This window comes from Plasmodium inui, assembly GCF_000524495.1.
Source record: "Plasmodium inui San Antonio 1 unplaced genomic scaffold supercont1.12, whole genome shotgun sequence".
NCBI classification, from domain to species: domain Eukaryota; phylum Apicomplexa; class Aconoidasida; order Haemosporida; family Plasmodiidae; genus Plasmodium; species Plasmodium inui.
This window is the reverse complement of record NW_008481846.1, coordinates 256,662-277,499: the sequence shown is the minus strand read 5'-3', so window position 1 is coordinate 277,499 and position 20,838 is coordinate 256,662. Positions and strand designations below refer to the sequence as shown.

The 20,838-nt window shown below is 44.0% G+C and overlaps 4 protein-coding genes across 4 annotated transcripts; 3 read left to right on the top strand and 1 right to left on the bottom strand.

The window, feature by feature from the left end:
• Nucleotides 1–738: 738 nt before the first annotated feature.
• C922_03104 (hypothetical protein) lies at nt 739–4,670 on the top strand (the record flags this gene model as incomplete). Its single annotated transcript, XM_008818696.1, has 2 exons — nt 739–2,597; nt 2,696–4,670. The coding sequence occupies 2 exons, from the start codon at nt 739–741 to the stop codon at nt 4,668–4,670; spliced, it is 3,834 nt and encodes a 1,277-aa protein (XP_008816918.1).
• An 82-nt stretch (nt 4,671–4,752) lies between these two features.
• Nucleotides 4,753–6,222, top strand: C922_03103 (hypothetical protein; the record flags this gene model as incomplete). The annotated part of the gene is made up of 3 exons (XM_008818695.1): nt 4,753–4,918; nt 4,971–5,841; nt 5,979–6,222. The coding sequence occupies 3 exons, from the start codon at nt 4,753–4,755 to the stop codon at nt 6,220–6,222; spliced, it is 1,281 nt and encodes a 426-aa protein (XP_008816917.1).
• A 177-nt stretch (nt 6,223–6,399) lies between these two features.
• On the bottom strand, nt 6,400–7,008 carry C922_03102 (hypothetical protein; the record flags this gene model as incomplete). The annotated part of the gene is made up of 3 exons (XM_008818694.1): nt 6,400–6,489; nt 6,659–6,805; nt 6,940–7,008. 3 exons carry the CDS (start codon nt 7,006–7,008, stop codon nt 6,400–6,402), a joined length of 306 nt encoding a protein of 101 aa, XP_008816916.1.
• Nucleotides 7,009–11,393: 4,385 nt separating this feature from the next.
• C922_03101 (DNA topoisomerase 2) lies at nt 11,394–16,539 on the top strand (the record flags this gene model as incomplete). The annotated part of the gene is made up of 4 exons (XM_008818693.1): nt 11,394–15,678; nt 15,974–16,092; nt 16,271–16,339; nt 16,498–16,539. 4 exons carry the CDS (start codon nt 11,394–11,396, stop codon nt 16,537–16,539), a joined length of 4,515 nt encoding a protein of 1,504 aa, XP_008816915.1.
• Nucleotides 16,540–20,838: the final 4,299 nt, after the last annotated feature.

Below are 20,838 nucleotides of genomic sequence, written 5' to 3'. Positions count from 1 at the left end.
GCCGAAGCGAAATCGTGACTCCCGACCTACGCAAAACCAAATTGAAACAAAACAACAGCGAGCCTTGCAGCTTGCATAAAAAGGGTTAACACCACATAGGAGAAAGGGGGGAACTTCACAAGATAACAACCCCGAAAACGAGTGAAAGGCACGTGCCCTCATTTTCATCCATTTCTTCAAACGTGGCTACAGTTTCTTCCTTATGTACCCCTCATTGTGCGCTAAAATGAGTTCACCAAAGATGTCAACGAGGGGGGCACTTTGATATGTAGGAGACCCTCCCAAAGAGGAGGAAAAAACGAATCGCCAACAAACCGCCGAGCAATCGAGACACATCTGGGGGAGACGCCACCGAAGCAGCCCACACGGAATGTATTAACGGAGATCATACAACTTTTTTCGTAAAATGAAATGATAATTTCCCCTCTTGTTTTAATTATCTTGTCTTTGTTCCCTCCCCAATGGAGATGCCATTTTCGCAATTTTGAGAAAGACCAAGGGAAGTATTTATCCCCCCCAGTTATCAAAGGGAAGAGGCGCTCAAGAGTTTTTTTCCGGCTGCGTAGAAGGAGTAGTAGAGATGCTCACACATGGGGAAGAGAACAAAGTATGTCATTATGCCCCTTAAGAAGGAGTAACTTCTGTTCACTAAGTGAAAGGCCAAATGACAGCCTATCGAAGCGACCAAGGTTAAATACTCTACATTGTGTTAGATCTTTCCCGAGGGAGTGTGCCTCCATGTGCAGAGGTTTTAACAGACGGGGTCAGAACAATACGACGAAATGCGAAAGATACAACATTGAAAATACTCAAACGATGTTCATTTCGTGCAAGAGAGGCTTAAATTTTTCTAGGCGTAAAAGATTTCGGAGCAGTGACGGTGCTGCAGGCGGAACCCTGAGCTGGAACATGGGCAAACGGTTCGAGGATCATACGAAGGGGGAGCTACTATCCGGGAGTGGAGAAAAAGAGAGACTCCAGAACAGTTTGGAAGAAATCAAAAACGATGTAAACCTTCCAGATGGTATCCCCACAGTGGGAAAACCAAGCAGCCGTTTCGAAGTGATCCAGGACAGTCACTCCTCTGTGGAGTGCACTAAAACGATTTTAGGAAACATTCTGCAGAGAAGCTCCATACATAATTACACACAGAATGAGGACCTGTTTAGGATGCTAAAGGGAATAAAAGCTCTGCTTAGCAAATTAAATGTGCATGGTTATGGAAAAGAAGACGAAGGAGGAGGGGGCGTACTAGATGTCCATTCTGTGTCTACAGATGAGCGAGATGGAAAAAGTGGAGAAGAACGAATGATTGATGTGCAAAACCTGAAGAGGGGTACTGTTTCTAAGAATAACTACCTGAACGAGTCAGGCAATTATTCTACAACGGATAGACATCATGCCAGTGGTGAACACACTTGTACGTCTTCCCCCCCTCCGGATGTACTAAAAAGAGAGGCATTTAAAACGTGGGTGTTTCCACTCAATTTGATGCTTATCAAGTCGTGGGTCGAAAAAATTCTAAAATATGTCTGTTCAGATGGTTCTGCTGGGAGGGAAATCTCTAAAGACAGCAACATCTTTGTTAAGTGCGAAAATGTTATCCAGAAAAGATTGTTCTTCCATTTGGTATGTCTTTATTCACGGATTGCGACGTGGACGGAGGGACGCCAAAGGAATGTGATTCTATACCTCTACGGAGAGGACGAAGAGGAGGCAGAAAATCTCTACAGCCATTTGAAGAACATTTATTCGGAAGGGTCGATCAGCTTTTTTAATTACAAAAATTGCATACATAATGACAGGGCGGCGTCTATAATTTTATTGTCGTATGATGAATTCTTCAACTTAACCCTACACGTTGCTAACAAGACGCCCTGCGATTTGGAGAGGTACCTGAACGGAAAGGGCAGTGGTGCCTCTGGATTTGCCAACCTGTTTTCCATTTTTTCACAGCTGCTTGTAAGTGCGCCCCGCGGTGGGGCAACAAACTACGTCGAAGAGAAATGCGGCAAAGAGAAGTGCTGCCGAACTCAGCACACGTTTAAAATATTTCTGGACGATTTTAACGTGGCGTACAATTATGGCCAAAGCGTGATAGAGAAAAATCTTTACGAGCATCTTTTCCCCGCGATTGACTTGCGAAGGGGGAACGTCACATTTTACCTCCTTATGAGGACCGCTTTCCCCACGCTGTGGTTTAAAACTTGGCTGGAACATGTCCACAAGGAGTGCTATTCTGTCAATCTGCAAAAAAGGAAAAACATCTTCCTTTTGCACAAAAGGTTTATTTTGCCTCTGTTAGATGAGCAGGCAACCGCCCACTGGAGCTCCAGCAGTGTGGACAAAGGAGGCCCAAAAGAAATCTCGCAAAGGGACAAGACAATGATTACCCCAAGTTTGTATCCCCTCTTCGATCTGGCGACAAATAAGAAAAGAAATTTCAGAACCCCACAGGTGGAACAATACATGTCCATTTTTAACAAACACAGGAAAGAAATTATCGTCGAGTATTTGAAGACGCACAACTTATACAACATAAATAAGTTAAAAAGGAAAGACAAAAAAATAAAAAGAAAATTTAATATCGCCAGGCGGTTTTTAAAAAAAAAAAAAAAAATTTGCCAGACTTGGAAATTTCGCATTACATAAATTTCCTCATTAACAAAAAAAAAAAAGGAAGCATATTCTTCAGAAAAAACATTATTGATTATGGTTATGTGACAGAAAGGGAATTTCTACAGGGGAGGGACAAGATGCAGATATTGACAGAAGGGTTGTCTGGTTGGCTTCGAGGGGGAAGGGAACGGCCCTTCCTCCCTCAGCACTGTGGGGATGCACCCTCGGCAGGAAGAGCTCCTGGTGATGGATCATCTCCAGGAGATGAACCGTGCAACACTGTGAAACAAATGGATAGTTCGCCAAAAGTGGGCAGGCAGAACGGACATTGTGAAAGATGGGAGGAACATGAGCAGCGCGATGAAGAAATGAGTGCCCCGTTTTTTTTGCAAAGTAGAGGAGCGACAGGGCTTCCCTTCGATACGGACACATCTGTCCCAAATGAAGCAAGACATTTTTGTTACAAAAGTGGAGACGCACAGGAAGGGTCTTCTCAGTCTACTGCGTCCGCCGCGGCTCCACTCCACCCGTGCATTTACTACACATTCGATAAGGACGCGTTTGAGAAGTTTTCCAAAGAGGTGTACGCAGCGATTCCGCTTTTGCCTCAACGGTTCAAGCCAAAATGGAGAAGTGTGTTAAAAAAATATGAAGAAGTAATGCTGCCAAGTTTTTCCCGTAAAAAGTACCTCCTAAAGGGGCTCTTCCTGGTCAGGAAAAAGTTAAGCCCACTGGAAAAACAGTTCATTGTAGAGTTACTAAGGAATGACCTTATTAAAATTATTTTGTCTTGTGTGGACATTTCTTCGGACGGTATTGGGGTGAACACCGTGTTTGTGGAGGATGTGCAGGTGTACGTAAAGGATAAACTTCCTCACTACAATCGGCTTCTTAACCTGATAAATCGCCTGCACGTGGAGGTTTTCCACCCCTGCGGTGGGAGCAGCGTTCTGGGGAGTAGCCCTATGGGAAACCACCTTCTGGGGAATCACCCTCTGGGGAGCAGTCTTTTGGGGAACCGCCCTCTGGGGAAGAGCTCCTACTGGGGAGAAGCCCCCCCAGTGGACGACGCATACAGACTCCACTTTGTAAAATACTTTTTGTACTTAAATTGGGCGAAGATATTCAGGAAGTACACCCTGTCAAATAATGACCTATTAAATTTATTTACAAATTGCACGAACTGTTTTTTAATTCCAAGGAGGTATGAAGACATTTCCATTTTGTTAAATTTGCAGAGCGGGGGGTACTTAAATATATCCCATTTGCACAAAGCGGTGCTGCGCGATTTTTACTTCAATCTGTACAATGGAAGCATCAGCAGGGGGATCTCTTTTCTCCTGAACGGTGCAGGGGGGCGAATGGATGTATCACCCTTGTTTGATGATCGAGTAAGGAGCCCTCAAGGGGGAGAAAAAACAATCTATCGCTTTTTCTCTACGCATCGGTGTGCCAGCGATGATATGGAAGATGTCTCCCCGCATAATATCATCCATATGGCGATCAAAACAGCACAAGACATTCACAGAATTTACAAATATAAAGAGACAAATGAAACCATTCTGCTGCACCGTTTCTTGGGCATGTCGAATGAGACGGCCTACTCGGTTAACTACTTCGACTTTTTGTACTTTCATTTTTTGACAAACAAAAATATTGGAACAGTAAAGAAACAGCTCATAAATAACGTGTTCGAATTTTACGCTGTTAAGAGGAAAGAATATGAGAAGGAGTTTGTCACCTCCAATAGGGAGGACAAAATTAATCATTATCTGGAAAAGGTTCAAAGGATAGAGAAGTATTTCCGAGAAGATTACGCATATGTGTACTATGATACGTTTATAAAATATAACAACATTAAGAAGAAAGTGAGAAAGAAACTGAGGAGCATGTACAGGCAAAAGTATACCATGCTGCGTGAAACGATTTGTGAAGGCGGTCAAACCAATGTGGTCTTAACCACTGTCGACTCGGAGCACTGCATTATTTTGGACATGTATAGAATGAAACCATCCGTATGGGTGGAGAAAAAAAAAAAAACAGAAAAGTGACCTGTATGTTTGCGCCAACAGTAGGGGTGATCTGTTCATATGCGACATATTCTTCTTTGATAAGCTCTTAAGAGATAAAAAAATGTGCGACTTTATTAGGGAAAGAAACAAAGGCATAAACTACGTTGATTATCTGTTTGGCCAAAGGGACGTGGTTAATTACGAGCTGTTCTTCAAGGAGCGCCACTTCCAGTTTGACATTTATCGGTCGGATTGCACGGGATGGCCGAGGGGGATGGACAACAAGGGTGTCTCCGCCGAGGAGAAAAAAAAAAAAAAAAAAATTCCACCAATTTGTAGTCAACAAAATCAGGGTGAAGGAAAAGTCAGGCGGCCAGGAAAACTATCCTAATGACAGAGAGGAACAAATTTCACAAGAAAATGGGGAGAAAACAAAAATGGTGAACCTGGAGGATTTGTTTCAAAATTGGTACAGCGAAGATTTGTACCGTTGGAAAAGGAGGCTTTCCCTTTACTGGAAAAAGTTGTCCAGCTTGAAAAGAGAAATGTGTCGGCAGTGCGCGAGGAGGTTGAAGAAAGACATGGAAAAAAATGAGCACAGCGGATGTGTAGAAGGGGACGACTATAACGAAGCAGGACGGAATCCTCTGGAGGGAAAAAAAAACCGTATGACGTACGAAGTGAACAGATTCAGCGAAGGTGCCACGATGAGCTGCTTGACGCGGAATGGACACTGCCAATCAGGTGCAGAAAAAATTATGAGCGCGAAATTTATGGCCACCCTCAAGAAATACAAAAAAATAAGAAATATCGGAAATAGGAATAATTACACAAAAGAGGTGAACAAAGTGGATCGAATATTTGGAAACAAAAAAAGGACCATGATGGATGAGTTTGGACGCATTTCCTCTTTTCTGCAACACCTTGATCTTATCAACACGCTGAAGAACTTTCTTAACCCATATGTACGAAATAGCCTGTGGTTTTATATCATAACTTTGTACATTAACAGGCAGTATGAGATGAACCCAGGAAAGTTCCTTACTCAGCCGGAACTCCTAATAACAATTTTTTACATCTGTTTTTGTAAAGGAGGGGGGGATTATTTGGGGAACTATTTGGCCTCTTTTCAAATCGAGAGCGATGGCTTACGGGACGTTGTCGTGGATGTCTTTGCATACAAGCAGTTGTTGTCGTTTGTGCAAGACAGGTGAGGCTGCTCGCAGATGGGAACACACCGCGGGTAGCGCATCAGTTCATGCCTCTCCGTTTAGTCCCCATTTTCCTGAGCGCCGTCCAATTGGCTTTTCCCCGACCTCACCGCAGCTAACTCACCCCTTTTCGCAGGTTCCAAATCAACGTGGAAATCCCGTTCAACCTGGAGGGCGTGCAAAACGTGTACAACGGGCTAATTAAATTAAGAGAAAAAAAGTTCACAGGAATGGATGGCGATGTGCAGGACAAACTATACGAGCTGAGCATCATCCTTCATGCAAGTATATCCAGCAATTTTAACGAAGGGGTAAATCAAATTCTGTTTAAGTTTGTTCGTTATGTGGACGATATGAGGAGAATCACCAGGGTGGTGTAGCCCCGCGGGGTGCAGACGTTAACAGAACAGTGCCATCATCACATGGCGTGATAAAGAAAAAAAGGCCGAGTTGTATAACGAGATATGCTCATACAACGGGGAACAGTTATCATTACTCCCCCCTCACTACATACTCTATATTTTCATTGCGAATTTATTTCTTTTTTTTTCCCTTTTTTATTTTCGCTTCCTATCCTCCGTGGACTCATCTGCACTTTCCCATTGAATGTTGTTCTTGTTGTATATGGGCCACGTGGGCATGATTAGCTGCAAAGGGGGGTAGTAAAGAGGGAAGTCCAGAGGTTATTAAACGGGGCATTCATATTCCCTCCTTTTTTCGGGGGGGTCAATTTGAGTAACCCCCATGGTGTGCCTGTAGACACACCTGCGTCGCGTGTGAGAACCGTAGCCGTGGGCCGCTATCCCCTGTCCCTACCAATGCAGCCAAGGCGGTACCGGCCAAAATGATGTAGGCACTCAAGGCTAAGTCCTGCTTGTAATAACCGACTGCAATGGAGACAACTGTGCTGATGGTGAAGACGATATTTTTGATTAAAAAGGCGAGCTTCTGGCCGTGGAAATCCTGCCGTTTGGTGAGGGGTGAGACGTGGATTGGTGAGGGGTGGACTGGTAAAGCGACGTTCCCTCGCCACCGCGCTGCCGTTCCCCACGCTGCTATAGAGTGCCACTAGCTACCCATGTAAATGGACGACTCACCATGTGATTCCTCCGGAGACACACGTAGGTACGTTCTACGCTGTTTTTAATCGCGCTAATTAGGCCCATGGGGTTATCGTTCAAATGGGGGGTGGCGGGCAGAACTATCGAGGAGGTTTCTCTTCCCTTCTTCCTTATCCACTTGCTGCGTGGCGCGGGAGTAAGCAGGACTGTATAATCTCCCTTAGAGTGGTACGAATGAGGGCTTATACTATCTCACTAGGATGGACTCTTTTGATAACGGTTAAGGGATAGGCGATGGGGTTACCGAATTTTCCTGCTGTGCGTTGGTCTACCTTTCTTCGTAGTCGTAGATGCGCATGCGAGTAGCTATGCAAGAGCATATTTCATTCCAAAGATGGCAGTGACATAAAGGGGGAGCCTAAAGGTCACAATCAGTCCGTACAATTGGCTTCGCGTAAAATTTATGACCCTCCCCTGTTGTGAATGATTACATTTTTTTTCTGTTAGCCTGCCCGTTGGCTTGTTCACGTGGGGAGGGAGAAAAATGAAGAGGAAAAAGAAATTGCCGAAGTGGAGGAGTAAAACATTGCAGTTACACTTCGTGAGGATGAAAAGAGACCTTATATATTATTACCCGTAATTTTTGATATGCCAATAACAGCGGAAATTGTCGACACAGGTTAAAGCGCCAGAAGATACAATGCAGTCAATTCACCGTAAAAATGGGAAACATCCATTTTTGCACGCAGGGAGTGCAAAGAGATTGTTAACACGTAAGTGCACCTGAGGAGCCGTTACAAATTGGGGAGATGGCGACGGGGGAAGGAGGTTGAAAGAATTAAACGTTAACCCCAGATGGGGAAAAAATAAACCCTGAGTGGAAACTTAAAAATGCGATGTTACAACCTTTGCCTTGGGGTACGGGGCATATTCTCCCCTTGCTTTGAAGAGCATTCCCCTTCATGGGAGCAAAGAGTCTCCTTTTGCAAGGATGCAAAACGGAAGGGGACATAACGGGACGATGTTCCAATGTGCCATCTATACGTCACACAATCATGTAGAGAGTTCCACCTGCACGAGGAAATGTCACCATACATTTTTGCCACCGGCGTAGCACCTCTCCCCCCCGTTGAGTCGTTCTCTTACACCCCTTCTGCGATTGGGGAACATCGTAACAAGGAGAAAAAAAAAACAGCAAAAAAGAACAAAAAAAAGCACAACTGTATTTGAAATTCTCCAAACGGGTGAGCCTGTTGTGCCAAGAATGAAGGAGCCAAATCTTCTAGCGATTGCGAGTTACCACCCGTCGTAGCGAAATGGTAAGCAGTGACGAGTGCAAACCAGGTACTTAACCGAGGGAGGGAAATAAATGCCCCTCCAAAGTGGTCGAGGCCTATTAGCCCAGTTAAAAAGAGAGAAGAGGAAGAATTGCGCAAATGAAACTTCTACAATGGATAAGAAAATGAACAGAACGGAGATGCCATCAAAGCAGGGAACTGAGTAAGACAAATTGAGCTGAGGCTAAAGGGTTTAGGAGCGTTGGGGGAGAGAGGGGTATACCCCCTCCGACGGGTGTGCATAGACATATTATGTCGATGTGTACGTTTAGACCTCTATGTATGCATCTTTGTAGCGTGAGGAGAAAAAAAAAGACATGTGTGTTGCTTCATTTAGTAGTATAAGGCCGAATAACTTTGTCTTTGCGTTCCCTTGCGGGGGCCGCTTATCTTTCCGGAAGGGATGCATCACGTGAGATTTCGCGAAAATGGGGAAATATGCTTACTCTGCAAATGGGAAGATTTTTTTTTTTTTTTTTTCCCGATGCTTCCCCAGCGTTGATACTTCCACTTGGACATCGTCTGTTAACGCATTTGGAAGCTTTCCAAATGGAGTACTTGCGTGGACGTCCCATTCACGATTTTGCCAATTTTTGTAATGCTCTTTTTTCGCTTCACTAATTTATCTGCCATTGCTTTCACAGCATCGGTTTTGCGCCCATGTGTTTAGCGCGTAGCTCAGCTATAGGCTTTTTTTTCCCTTCGCCCTCGAGAGCATGAATTTCGGGGAGAGTCACTTTTAAGTTTCATATCGGAGTCCTTTGCTAATTTAGCATATTTATGACCTTTACCATTTCACTCGGAGTGACATAGAATTAGCATGTGTGAGCCAGTCCCTGCGCGGGAGATATTCGCTCATTAAGGTTCGCCTGGGCCGTGCGATTTGCAAATGTGCTCGTAAAGTAAAATCGGCTCGCTGTACCCAACCCAGCCTGAGGAGGGGGTGATTGCCTTTACGTCCCTTTGCACCGCTAGGAAGAAGCCTCCTTTTTTTTCTCTTTTCGAGGCGCAGCCCTTTGTCCCTCAATGGGAGTCCCCCAAAGGTATACACGCGCACATGCACAAGTACACACGTCCGTAATGTAATTTTATGTGCATACGTTCCATTACACATCCATCATTCCCTCTCCCCCTAAAGCACTACCCACGCGATGAGGCGTTTTCATTTTTTTCATTTGATTAGCGCCACGGGTACACATGAAACATCTAACAGTGAGTGCTCCCTCTTTCCCCACCGCCAGCACTGCTTAAGAAAAAAAAAAAAAATTATTTTTTTTTTTCCCCTTCAAAAATTCGCACGTAAAACTCGCCATTGTATAATGGGCACATATTAGAACATTGCTCAGAATGGTGTGTGAATGTTACATTAACGAGTGTTTCCCCTTCGATTAGTTAGCCGTACACATCCATATCGTTGCACATCGTGGGGGCAGTTGACTTACCGTAATATGCATAGCCAGTGTAACAGCAAAAAAAAGGGAAAAAAAGAAGAAAGATTAGAAAAGGTATCAGAAAAAAATAGAAGACAAAAATTATAATAAACAGTAAAGATCGCTTCCCATTTTTTTGCACACTCTGCGCACTTTTCCTTGTGTACGAAATTCCTGCATTTGCCTCTGGAGATGTCACGGGACGTACGTCCCACCGCTATTTGGAAGTACGCGAGCGCTCTGATACGTGTACACACGGACGCACCTGTGACTTGTGCTGTGTGACCACCTTATTGGTAATTGGCTCATTTCGCAGAAAGAGATGCCGAAGTAGGGGTCATGTTTCTGTTTCCGTTTGTTGCTTTGCTCCAGATTCGCATCTTCCTCGTTCCTGTTTTTTTTTCTTTTCTTTTCTTTTTTTTTTTTTTTTCTTTCTTTTTTGCCCCCCCAACAGCGTCCCCTCGTTTTCCCTCAACCCAATTTAATGATTCACCCTATTCTTCTCTTGTCAATCAGCTCACAATGCCACGAATTAAGCGAAGAGAACCCTAAACACGTAGAAAAGGGGGGTGGAACGGCGTTTGCATTTTAGATGTGCACGCTGTTTTGCTTTCACGCTGTCTGCCTCGAACTGTCCTGCGTCGACTCATTGCTTTTTGCTCACATTTCGACGATTCATTTTCTACACTATTTTTTGCGAAGAATTGCCAATTTTTTGCGCAATTTTGCTTCATTTTTTGACCCGGTTTGCCTATTTTTTTCACCCCTCTTTCGCCCCCGTTTGCCTAATTTTTTCACCTCACTTTTTATACTTTCCCCCGTTTCTCACGACGTATTATTTATTCTCCAATTATTTTTACTTTCATTTTTATTCTTATTTTTATTCTTTTTGATGGTTCAGCCCCTGGCTGCCCCTGAGGGCGGAGGAAAATTCCTCGGGGCCCCAGCCGATCGATTTTAAAGCTCGCATGTGCAGGTAGATGCACAGGGGTGTCAAAGCAGAGTTCGCCAAGGCACGTCACACTCGTTTAGAAGGGTGTGGATGTGTACCTCGCGGGGGAGTAGGGAATGCCTCCACATGTGTAGCTAGTCCCTCACATCTGTTGCTAGTCCATCACCTGTGCTGCTAATCCCTCACTTGTGTAGGTGTTGGCCGCTCCCGTGGCTTCCTGTGTGGGGTGGAATTCGAACAGCTCCCTTGATGGCTTTTCTCAGACCCTCTCGACCCTTTGGCCAAGTCCTCCGAATTTTTCACATCCCTTTCTACGTTTTATGCACGAGAATTCTGGTTAATCCTTTATCTACTTAGTATCTTCTTATTATCTAGCTTTTTTTTGGCCATTTTTTAGCGATTTTTTGGCAATTTTGTGGCTATGTTCCTGCCATTTCCTTCCTATTATCTATCCGTTTAATGAGTTGTCATAGGAATTGCCCGACGAATTAGAGCAGACATTACCGCTCTAATACTTCTACCTCTTTTCTGCCCAGTTGCCCTCCTAGCCGCGCGTGTCGTTATGCACACCCTGCATGCAGCCGCACCTAGTTCGGGTAGACTGTTACGCGCGGCGTAGGCGAGCCCCGGAAGGTGCAAGTCTGTTTGGCGGCTTGATTGGCGGCCCTATTGGTATCATCTTGCCGTTTGTTACATCATTCTGCATCTGATTGCCCACACCTAGTGGTGGCACTTTCCCCTTTTTCCCTCTGAACCCACATCTCCGCCACCATGTCGAAAAATAAATCCATCGAGGAGAGGTACCAGAAGAAGTCGCAGATTGAGCACATCCTGCTCAGGCCAGACACGTATATAGGGAGTGTGGAGATGCACACGCAGCTCCTGTGGATATGGAGCAAGGAGCGAAATCGAATGGTCCAGAAAAATATAACTTACGTTCCAGGACTGTACAAAATCTTTGACGAAATAATTGTTAATGCAGCAGATGTGAAGGCCAGGCAAAGTGACAAAAGCGAAAATCCTATGACGTGTATCAAAATAGAGATTAACAGAGAACAGAAAAAAATAAGTGTCTACAATGATGGAGAGGGAATACCTGTGGACATCCACAAAGAAATGAATATCTACGTACCGCATATGATTTTTGGAGAACTACTAACCTCGGACAACTATGACGATGCGGAGGATAGAATCACAGGTGGGAGAAACGGGTTCGGAGCGAAGCTAACGAATATATTTAGCAAAGAATTCATCGTGCAGTGTGGAGATAGCTCCAGAAAAAAAGAATTCAAAATGGTGTGGACAGATAATATGTCTAAAGTTTCAGAGCCACAAATTAAAAACTATAATGGGAAGGATTTCGTGAAGGTTACTTTTAAACCTGATTTGGCCAAATTTGGAATGACAGAAATGGATGATGATATCGAGAGTTTGCTATGCAAGCGTGTGTACGATTTGGCCGGCACGTGTAGCGTGAGGGTTTATCTCAACGGGAACCGGCTAGCCATTAAAGATTTTAAAAGCTACGTCGATCTCTATTTGAAAGACAACGCCGGGGTCAGCCCCGGAAAGGGGGGAGGGAATAGCAGCGCGAATGGTAACACAGACGCTAATACGAATGGCACCGTTAACCCCGACCTGAGTGCAAGTCAGACGGCGCAGAACCTAGACGTGAGCATGTCGCAGGAACCAGGAGAAACAACTCCCACCAAAAGCAACGCTGGGAATGGAACGAACAACAATGATGAGGAGGAGATTGTGAAGATACACGAGAAACAGTACCGATGGGAAATCGTCGTCTCGAAGACAGACGGGTCGCAGTTCCAGCAGGTGTCCTTCGTGAACAGCATATGCACAACGAAAGGGGGGTCCCACGTAAACTACATCGTAGAGCAATTATTGAATTCCCTTAGTAAGAAGGCGAACGCGAAAAATAAAGGAGGAATGGAAATAAAATCGGGACATATAAAGAACCACTTGTGGGTGTTCGTCAACTGCTTAATCGTTAACCCGACATTCGACTCACAGACGAAGGAAACCTTGACGACGAAGCCGGTGAAGTTCGGAAGTAAGTGTATCCTGTCGGATAAAACGATTAATAGCGTTTTGAAGAGCCCTATCCTTAGTAACATTCTCCTCTGGGCCCAAGCAAAAGCACAAGTAGAATTGAGAAAGAAGATGAAAGCAGGCTCGTCCAAAGCGAGGGAGAGAATTATTGGTATACCGAAACTGGAAGACGCAAACGATGCAGGAAGTAAGTACAGTCAGGAGTGCACACTCATTCTTACGGAGGGAGATAGTGCCAAGACGTCCTGTCTCGCTGGTCTCTCCATCGTCGGACGAGACAGATATGGAGTCTTCCCCCTTAAGGGAAAACTACTAAACGTGAGGGATGCGTCGTTTAAGCAACTAATGGATAATAAGGAGATACAAAATATCTTCAAAATTATGGGATTAGACATTACGGATAAGAATAAGGAAGACATAAAGGGATTGCGATACGGATCACTCATGATTATGACCGATCAGGACTACGACGGTTCGCACATCAAGGGGTTGCTAATCAACATGATTCATAAGTTTTGGCCAAGTTTGCTAAAGCATAGGGGATTCCTAAGCGAATTCGTTACTCCAATTGTAAAGGTGCAGAAAGGGAATCAGGAACATTCCTTCTTCACCATCGCCGAGTATGAGCAGTGGAAGGAGAGTACAAACCTACTCGGCTGGAAAATCAAGTACTACAAAGGGCTGGGAACATCTACCGACAAAGAGTTTAAGCAATACTTCTCAGATATTAAAAATCATAAAATTATGTTCCTATGGACTGGGGATCGAGATGGAGATTCCATCGACATGGCATTCAGCAAAAAACGAATTGAAGACAGGAAGTTATGGCTTCAAAATTTTATTATCGGCTCGTATGTAGATCATAAGGAGAAAGATCTCTCTTACTACGACTTTGTCAATAAGGAGCTCATATATTACTCCAGATATGACACCGAAAGGAGCATACCAAACATTATGGATGGATGGAAGCCAGGACAGAGGAAGGTGCTCTACGGTTGCTTTAAGAGGACCTTAAGGAATGAATGCAAAGTGGCACAACTCGTTGGATACATAGCAGAACACAGTGCCTACCATCATGGAGAGGCTTCCCTACAGCAAACCATTATCAATATGGCCCAAACATTCGTAGGATCGAATAATATAAACTTCTTAGAACCGTGTGGTCAATTTGGTAGTAGAAAGGAGGGAGGAAAAGACGCTTCCGCGGCGAGGTATATTTTTACCAAGTTGGCTAGCTCGACAAGAAGCATATTTAATGAGTATGATGATCCCATTTTGAAATACCTAAATGAAGAGGGACAGAAAATAGAACCACAATACTACATCCCAGTCATCCCGACCATCCTTGTAAACGGGTGTGAAGGAATCGGAACAGGTTACTCCTCCTTCATCCCTAATTATAACTACAAAGATATCATTGAGAATATTAAGAGGTACATTAATAAGGAACCCCTCATCCCGATGATCCCATGGTATAAAGATTTCAAAGGAAGAATAGAATCGAATGGAAAGACGGGGTACGAAACGATAGGAATAATTCGCAAGATAGACGATGAGACGTTAGAGATTAACGAACTGCCAATTAAGAAGTGGACACAGGATTATAAAGAGTTTCTGGAAGAGTTACTCACCGATGAGAAGAATCAGCTCATTGTAGATTACATAGATAACAGCTCCCATGAAGATATTTGCTTTACCATCAAAATGGATCCTGCTAAGTTGAAGAAGGCAGAAGAGGAGGGTCTCGAAAAAGTCTTTAAATTGAAAAGCACGCTGACCACCACCAATATGACTCTTTTTGATCCTAATTTGAAACTTCAAAGGTATTCTACCGAACTGGACATTTTGAAAGAATTCTGCTTTCAACGACTGAAGGCATATGAAAATAGGAAGAGCTACTTGATCTCAAAACTAGAGAAGGAGAAGAAAATCATCTCAAATAAAAGCAAATTCATTCTTGCCATTGTAAACAATGAACTCATTATTAACAAGAAAAAGAAAAAAGTCCTTGTGGAAGAATTGTACAGAAAAGGATATGACCCCTATAAAGATATCAACAAAATTAAGAAGGAAGAAATTTTCGAGCAGGAGTTACTCGAGGCGGTAGAAAATCCTGAAGACAATGAAGAAATAATTGCAGGCATTTCTGTTAAGGATTATGACTACTTATTGAGCATGCCCATTTTCAGTCTGACTCTGGAGAAGGTAGAAGAACTGCTAGCGCAACATAAAGAAAAAGAAAGAGAGTTAGAGATTTTAAAGAATATAACCGTGGAGACCATGTGGCTCAAAGATATCGAAAAAGTCGAGGAAGCTATTGAGTTCCAACGCAATGTAGAATTAGCCAACAGGGAGGAAAGCAACCGATTTAAGGTGGCAAAGAAACAGACGGGTAGCAACTTCAGGAAAAAGAAGAAGAAAAAGAAACTATCCAGTGACGAGGAATCATCAGGTGACTCCTCAGACAGTAGTGAATTCCTAGTGCGATCTTTAAACATTAGGAAGAATAAAAGACCGCCAAATAGTAGTGGCCCCAGTAGCACTACACGAAAAAAATTAAGGAGAACCGATGAAGGGGGAGATAATAATGATACCCCCATTCTAGTCAATGGATATTTAGACAATAGTGTATCTTACTCGGTGGGAGCGGTCGATGCTGCCACCAACATTTCAGACTCCACGCCGCTTCTTAGTAGAATTCTAGCCGACTCCATTGCAGACGTCACTCCTGTAGCTAGCCAAAATAACCGCAACAGTATCAAACCTGGTAGTAGTAAAAACTCTAGGAGGAAAAAGCTGCCCTGTCCGGAGCAGTCCCTCGGTAGTCCTCAGCCCAACGGGGTGGCGGTTAACGCTGCTGCTCCCGCCAACGGCCTTGACCAGACTCCCACCAAACCGCTAGGCATCCCTGAGAATATAACCATTTCACCCAACAGCACCATCAACGTTAATGACTTCTCCGGCATCCGGAGCAAGTTGCTCGAGCTCGGTACTTTCCTCCCGCGAGCGATTTATGCAGCGGCATATGCATCTGCATAGTGAGCGGTTTGTGGGGCGGCGTATGCATCTGCGTAGTGAGCGTTTTTTGAGGCGGCATATGCATCTATGTAGTAGCGGTTTATGCATCTTCGTAGTGAGCGGTTTATGCATCTTCGTAGTGAACGGTTTATGCAACTTTTTTTGAGTGGCCTACCCCCCTGCGCGGCGTGTGTAACCTCCCATGCACCCCCGTGCTTATATTCCCCGGTCCTTATATTCCCACGTGTCTATACGCCCCCCTGCAGAAAATAAGAAGAAGCCACGACTGAGCTTGGCCGAGAAGGTTAAGATGAAAGCCACGGAGAAGAAAGGAAGCCCCGCAAAGGAAAGCTCCGGAGGAAACTCCCCAGCCAAGAGGAAAAAGGTAAAACACAAGTCGGCATGTGTTACCATGTGTCAGCATGGAAGAGTTGCCCTTAGTATCTTCACGTCGTGCACATTGGAGCAAAAGTGAAGTTCCCTCTGAATTTTTCTTTCTTCTCCTGTTCTTCCACTGCATGTTATTATGCCCCTTGATTAATTGCCTCCCCTTCGCCCCGCAGAGCAACTTACTGGATGGCTCCAAGTCGAAAAAGAAATCCAAACTTGATAGCGATGATTCGAGCAAAGATGTAAGTCACGTTATGCCGACCATGTGTAGCGTGTGGCCAAGAGTTAATTATTACTCTTCCTTTCCTACATTACTATGCCCGTGTTGCTTACCTTTTGCTACTTGGACCCTCCTCCTCTTTCATTTCGGCGTGCCGTGCCTTTTCCCCCCTTTTCACAGTTTTCCTCATCCGATGACAGTGACAGCTCGTACAACATATAAGGACTTCCCAATGCTGACCAGTGGGTTTCTACTCATATCATGAAGTAGCCTTTTTTCATTGCACCAAAAAAGGAGACCAGTTAGGTGGACCGTATTTACGTAATTTTTTTTTTTTGTATATGTCTGTCCGTGTGTGTGCTTCATTTTTGCTTCCACCTTTTCTCCCCTTTCCTTCCTTTTTTATACTGCGTGTGTGCGTGGGGAGTCTTCCCCTTTCAGTTGCACAGAAGTGTGCCCTCTGCACTGGTACATGCACCTTTGCATTTGCAAACTCGAACGGACTCTCGCCCATTGGCGTTGCCTTTATTAAGTAAAAAGTGGGCACCAGGCGTGGTCCCAGAGGTGGCCGCGTAATAGGGGCGTAGTAGCCACATAACTGCCGCGTAACAACCACACTGCTGCGTTTCTAACCGGGTGAACGAGGCCCCTGCTGGAACGCTCCTCCGCTTCGAAGCTGTGCAAACCGTGGAGGAGTGGGAGCACCCTCCCCACGGTGGTGTTATGTTCCCCCCCTCCCGGTCATCATCCAAATGGACGTTTTCTAAGTGGTTCTTTGCGGATTAATAAAAAGGTAGGCTTCTTCCAAGCTGCTCTACACCCATATGGGTGGGGTCTATATTTTTCTTTTTCGTCCCAAGCGATGCTAACTTCTGTGTGCATCAAATTGCATATTCTATCAATTGAAGTAGCGAAAAAAAAAAAAAAAAAAAAAAAAAAACCACGCTCAAGTGCATGCACTTGTATTATGCTGCATTTATTAGCTACAATAAATTATGCTATGTTGAGATAAACTGGACTGATTATTTTTTTTTTCCTTACTGTGTGAGGTGAAGAGTGTCCTTTCATATTTTCCTGCACATGTGCGGTTTCGTTAACCCACTGAAAATGGCGAACTGATTAAGACCCCGTCGAAAGGGTATTAACCCTTCTCCTCCCCCATTTGCTTCTATATCTCAGACAAAATGTGAAAGTAAAATGTCAAGAGGTGCAGACATATATGATCCGTTTGTTTGACGCTTATCAGCAGAAGAGCGTCCCCACTTTGCATTTCGCCCACTAAGGAAGTGTTATAATACGTGAAGCTCCATCCCCCCCCCCATATAAAATCACCCGAATGGAAAAGTGTGTGTAGAAATGTTTTTTGCATGAGCAATTATGTTAACCTGTGGGCGGTATTGTGCTGGAAGTTGTGGCAGAATAAGCTGGCGGTGTCAGACGAAGAAGGGGGAATATAGGAGAGGGTGGCGGCGGTATTGCACTAGCGGTTTGCAGACAGAGCACTTGTTCACATGATCATGAGAGTGATCGTCAAAGTTCCTTGCTAAGTGGGAGGAGCAACACGCTTCCTAGCGAGCAAACCAGAAAGGAGTTGGTAGGTTTCCTCGAGGGTGATTATCATGCATTATGCATAAAAGGAGGACTCCTTCAACATAGTGCATAAGGGTGAGAACACCCCGATGTGTTGGTTACTTAGTGATGAACTTAGTGGGGGAACATAACAATTGTTTTTTTTTTTTTTCAATTTCGTGTATTGCTCCCCCCTTCCTGTACGTACAACATAAAATACGGCCTTTTCTAGGCAGTGCAGATTTAGGCTTCACCTTATTCGCCCCATCAGTCGACACCCCCCTTTGTAACAAGATGCCAATAGAAAGCCATGGAACAACGTTTCGAAGATTTTGAGATATGGCAAAAAAAAGAAAAAAAATATATATATATATTTACCCACCCCCTCTGGGACGATGGATGAAGAGCTGGCCAATATTATGATCATTGGGAGGGGCTCAGATGGGCACTGTTTTTTTCGGTCGAGAAATTCTACGAATTTATAGTGACACCTTTTCCTCCATTTTAGCAAACGAGTTATGATGTTTTAATTTTTCGAGATTATTTTGCGTAGAAGGCGGTCACCCCGTCGAATTGACCGAGGGAAGCGTGGTTGACATCCATTTCGGTGTGGCGAAAAGAAAGCAACAAAGTGGAACAGAGGGGAGGACAAAGGAAGAGAAGAGAACAGGAATGGTTACCCCCTCGCAAATCATTAAAAACGGGGAATCCCTTAAATACGAGCAGCGCGGCTCGCTGCACTGAGTTAATGACGTACTTTCTGACAGAATGGAAAGTACTCTAAGTGGTTGAAAATTCCGGTCGAACTGGGTGCCCCTTTTGGAGACGGCCCTTTTGGGGATGCCCCTTCTGAATTAGCCCCGGCCCCCAAGATGGTAAGGCTTTTACGTACCCCTCAGCTTAACCATGTATACACATGTACACCTCTAAATAACCATGCGGAGGGATGAGCGAAGTACTAGGAGGCATAGTAAAAAAAAACTAAAACATTCGATTCTGTGAGCAGAAATAACAAGAGTGGGCAATCCTTTTGATAGTTACAATGGTGCGTATGGCTTCCCTAGTTAAATCGTTACATTTTTATTTCCTTTTTTTGTTCGCGCTATGCTGCTCGCGTGTTTTTTTCTTTTTTAAGCGTACAATTGGTGAAAACATTGAAAAGGGTATACTGCGCAGGGTTATACAGAGAGGTGAAAAAGAGGAAAGGGGCTCACTTCGTCGCAGGGAAGGCTCTTCTCCTAAATAGCGCTCTTATATTTTATCACCTTGGAGAAATACCATATAAGGGAATCACAAAAAATAAAAAAAAATTTTAAAAAGAGAACAAAAAAAATAAAATAAAATAAAACTTTTTCCATGTTCATATATGCCTGCTTACAAGTAGCATTTTTTTTTTTCTTCTTTTCTTTTTTTTTATTGTATGTGTGTGCACGTGCTATTTTTTTTATACGTGGAGCCTATCCCGGAAAGGGAGATAAAAAAAGGAATGCCATTTGTGTACTTTATTTATTTACTTATTTTTTGGCCTAGTTGAACAATCTTTTCCTGCTTTTATCAATGTGCGTACAATTTTTGCGTTTGCGAAATTTTGGGCCCTATATCTCCCCACTATGCGCGTGGCGTGCACAATGACACGGGGTACGGCTCACTCCCCCCGCGGATAATACGTAAGTAAAAGTAGCACGCCTATGCAAGGTGTATGCAAAAAAGTATGCATGTGATTCGCGTGGATGTAAGCAGAAGTATGCATGTCATTCGTTTGGATGCACGCAAAAGTATGCATAGCCTTCGCTTGGGTATTACCCCGAAGCAGTGCGTAATTCCCCGCACGCGTATACGCATGCATACACGTATGGTTTGTGATAAAAATGGGCATTTTTCATATATTCCTACGTTTTGCGATTTTCTCATCCTTTCAGTTTTATTTGATCGTTTCACACCCTCCACTCCCCAGTTCACCTCGCGCGTTATCGGCGCCTCATTATCCCCATCGTGAGTACTACTCTTATTATGGCAAGATAGTATGCCATTTTAACGCATTTCTGCATATGGAAAAAAAGGTACGCACAAAAAAAAGAAAAAAACTGAGTACATAATTAATCAATATCTCACTGTGCGCAGAACACGGTACATATGCCTCAGTGGCGTTTAAAAAAAAAAAATGTTGATTTGTTTTTCAATCAAAAATGAGCTTACAATTCTGGAAGGAAGAAAATGAGGAGAGAAGAAATTAGCACTTGCACATGCAACAAACTCGCAATTTTTTTCTCGCCCGCGTACGTGTTTTACGTGTCCCCTATTTTTATTGGGTGCCCCCTTTGGCTCGCACTTCGGGCCACTTTGCGATGAGCTTGGGACCAATTGAAATAAACTGCGACCAACAGAGATAAACTGAGACCAACTGAGATAAACTGAGACGGACTTAGATAAACTGAGACGGACTTAGATAAACTGAGATCAACTGAGATCAGCTGAGACCAGTTGCGACCATTTTGTTCACCCCTGTGTGTTCTTCCCCAGTTCTGTTCGCATTTCCTCGTCGGACTTGCTGGCACTACTGATCTAATCCTGCTAAGCGTCTCTACTCAGACCCGACCGGCATTTCTCTCCGACCCTGTTTCCACTTTGTTCACATTCTGTTTCCACGTGTGTGTGTCTTTGTGTCCCCATTTATGTGAATATTTCTGTTCCCCCTTTTATGTGCGCATATCCGTTCCCATTTTCCCCCTCTTTTTCCTGCCATTTTATGCCACTTTATCGCCCACAATTGGTCCCCTCTTTTTTTCTTCCCAATTCTACCCTGTTTCAAAATTTTTTTCGTTCTCTCACACTTTCACACTTATTTTTCCTTCACCTCTCAAATTGCATACAATATTACGTATTTATTTTTCCCCTTTTTTATTTTCTCTTTTTTTTTCACGTGCTGATCACCCTCCGTTTGTAGGACGTAAT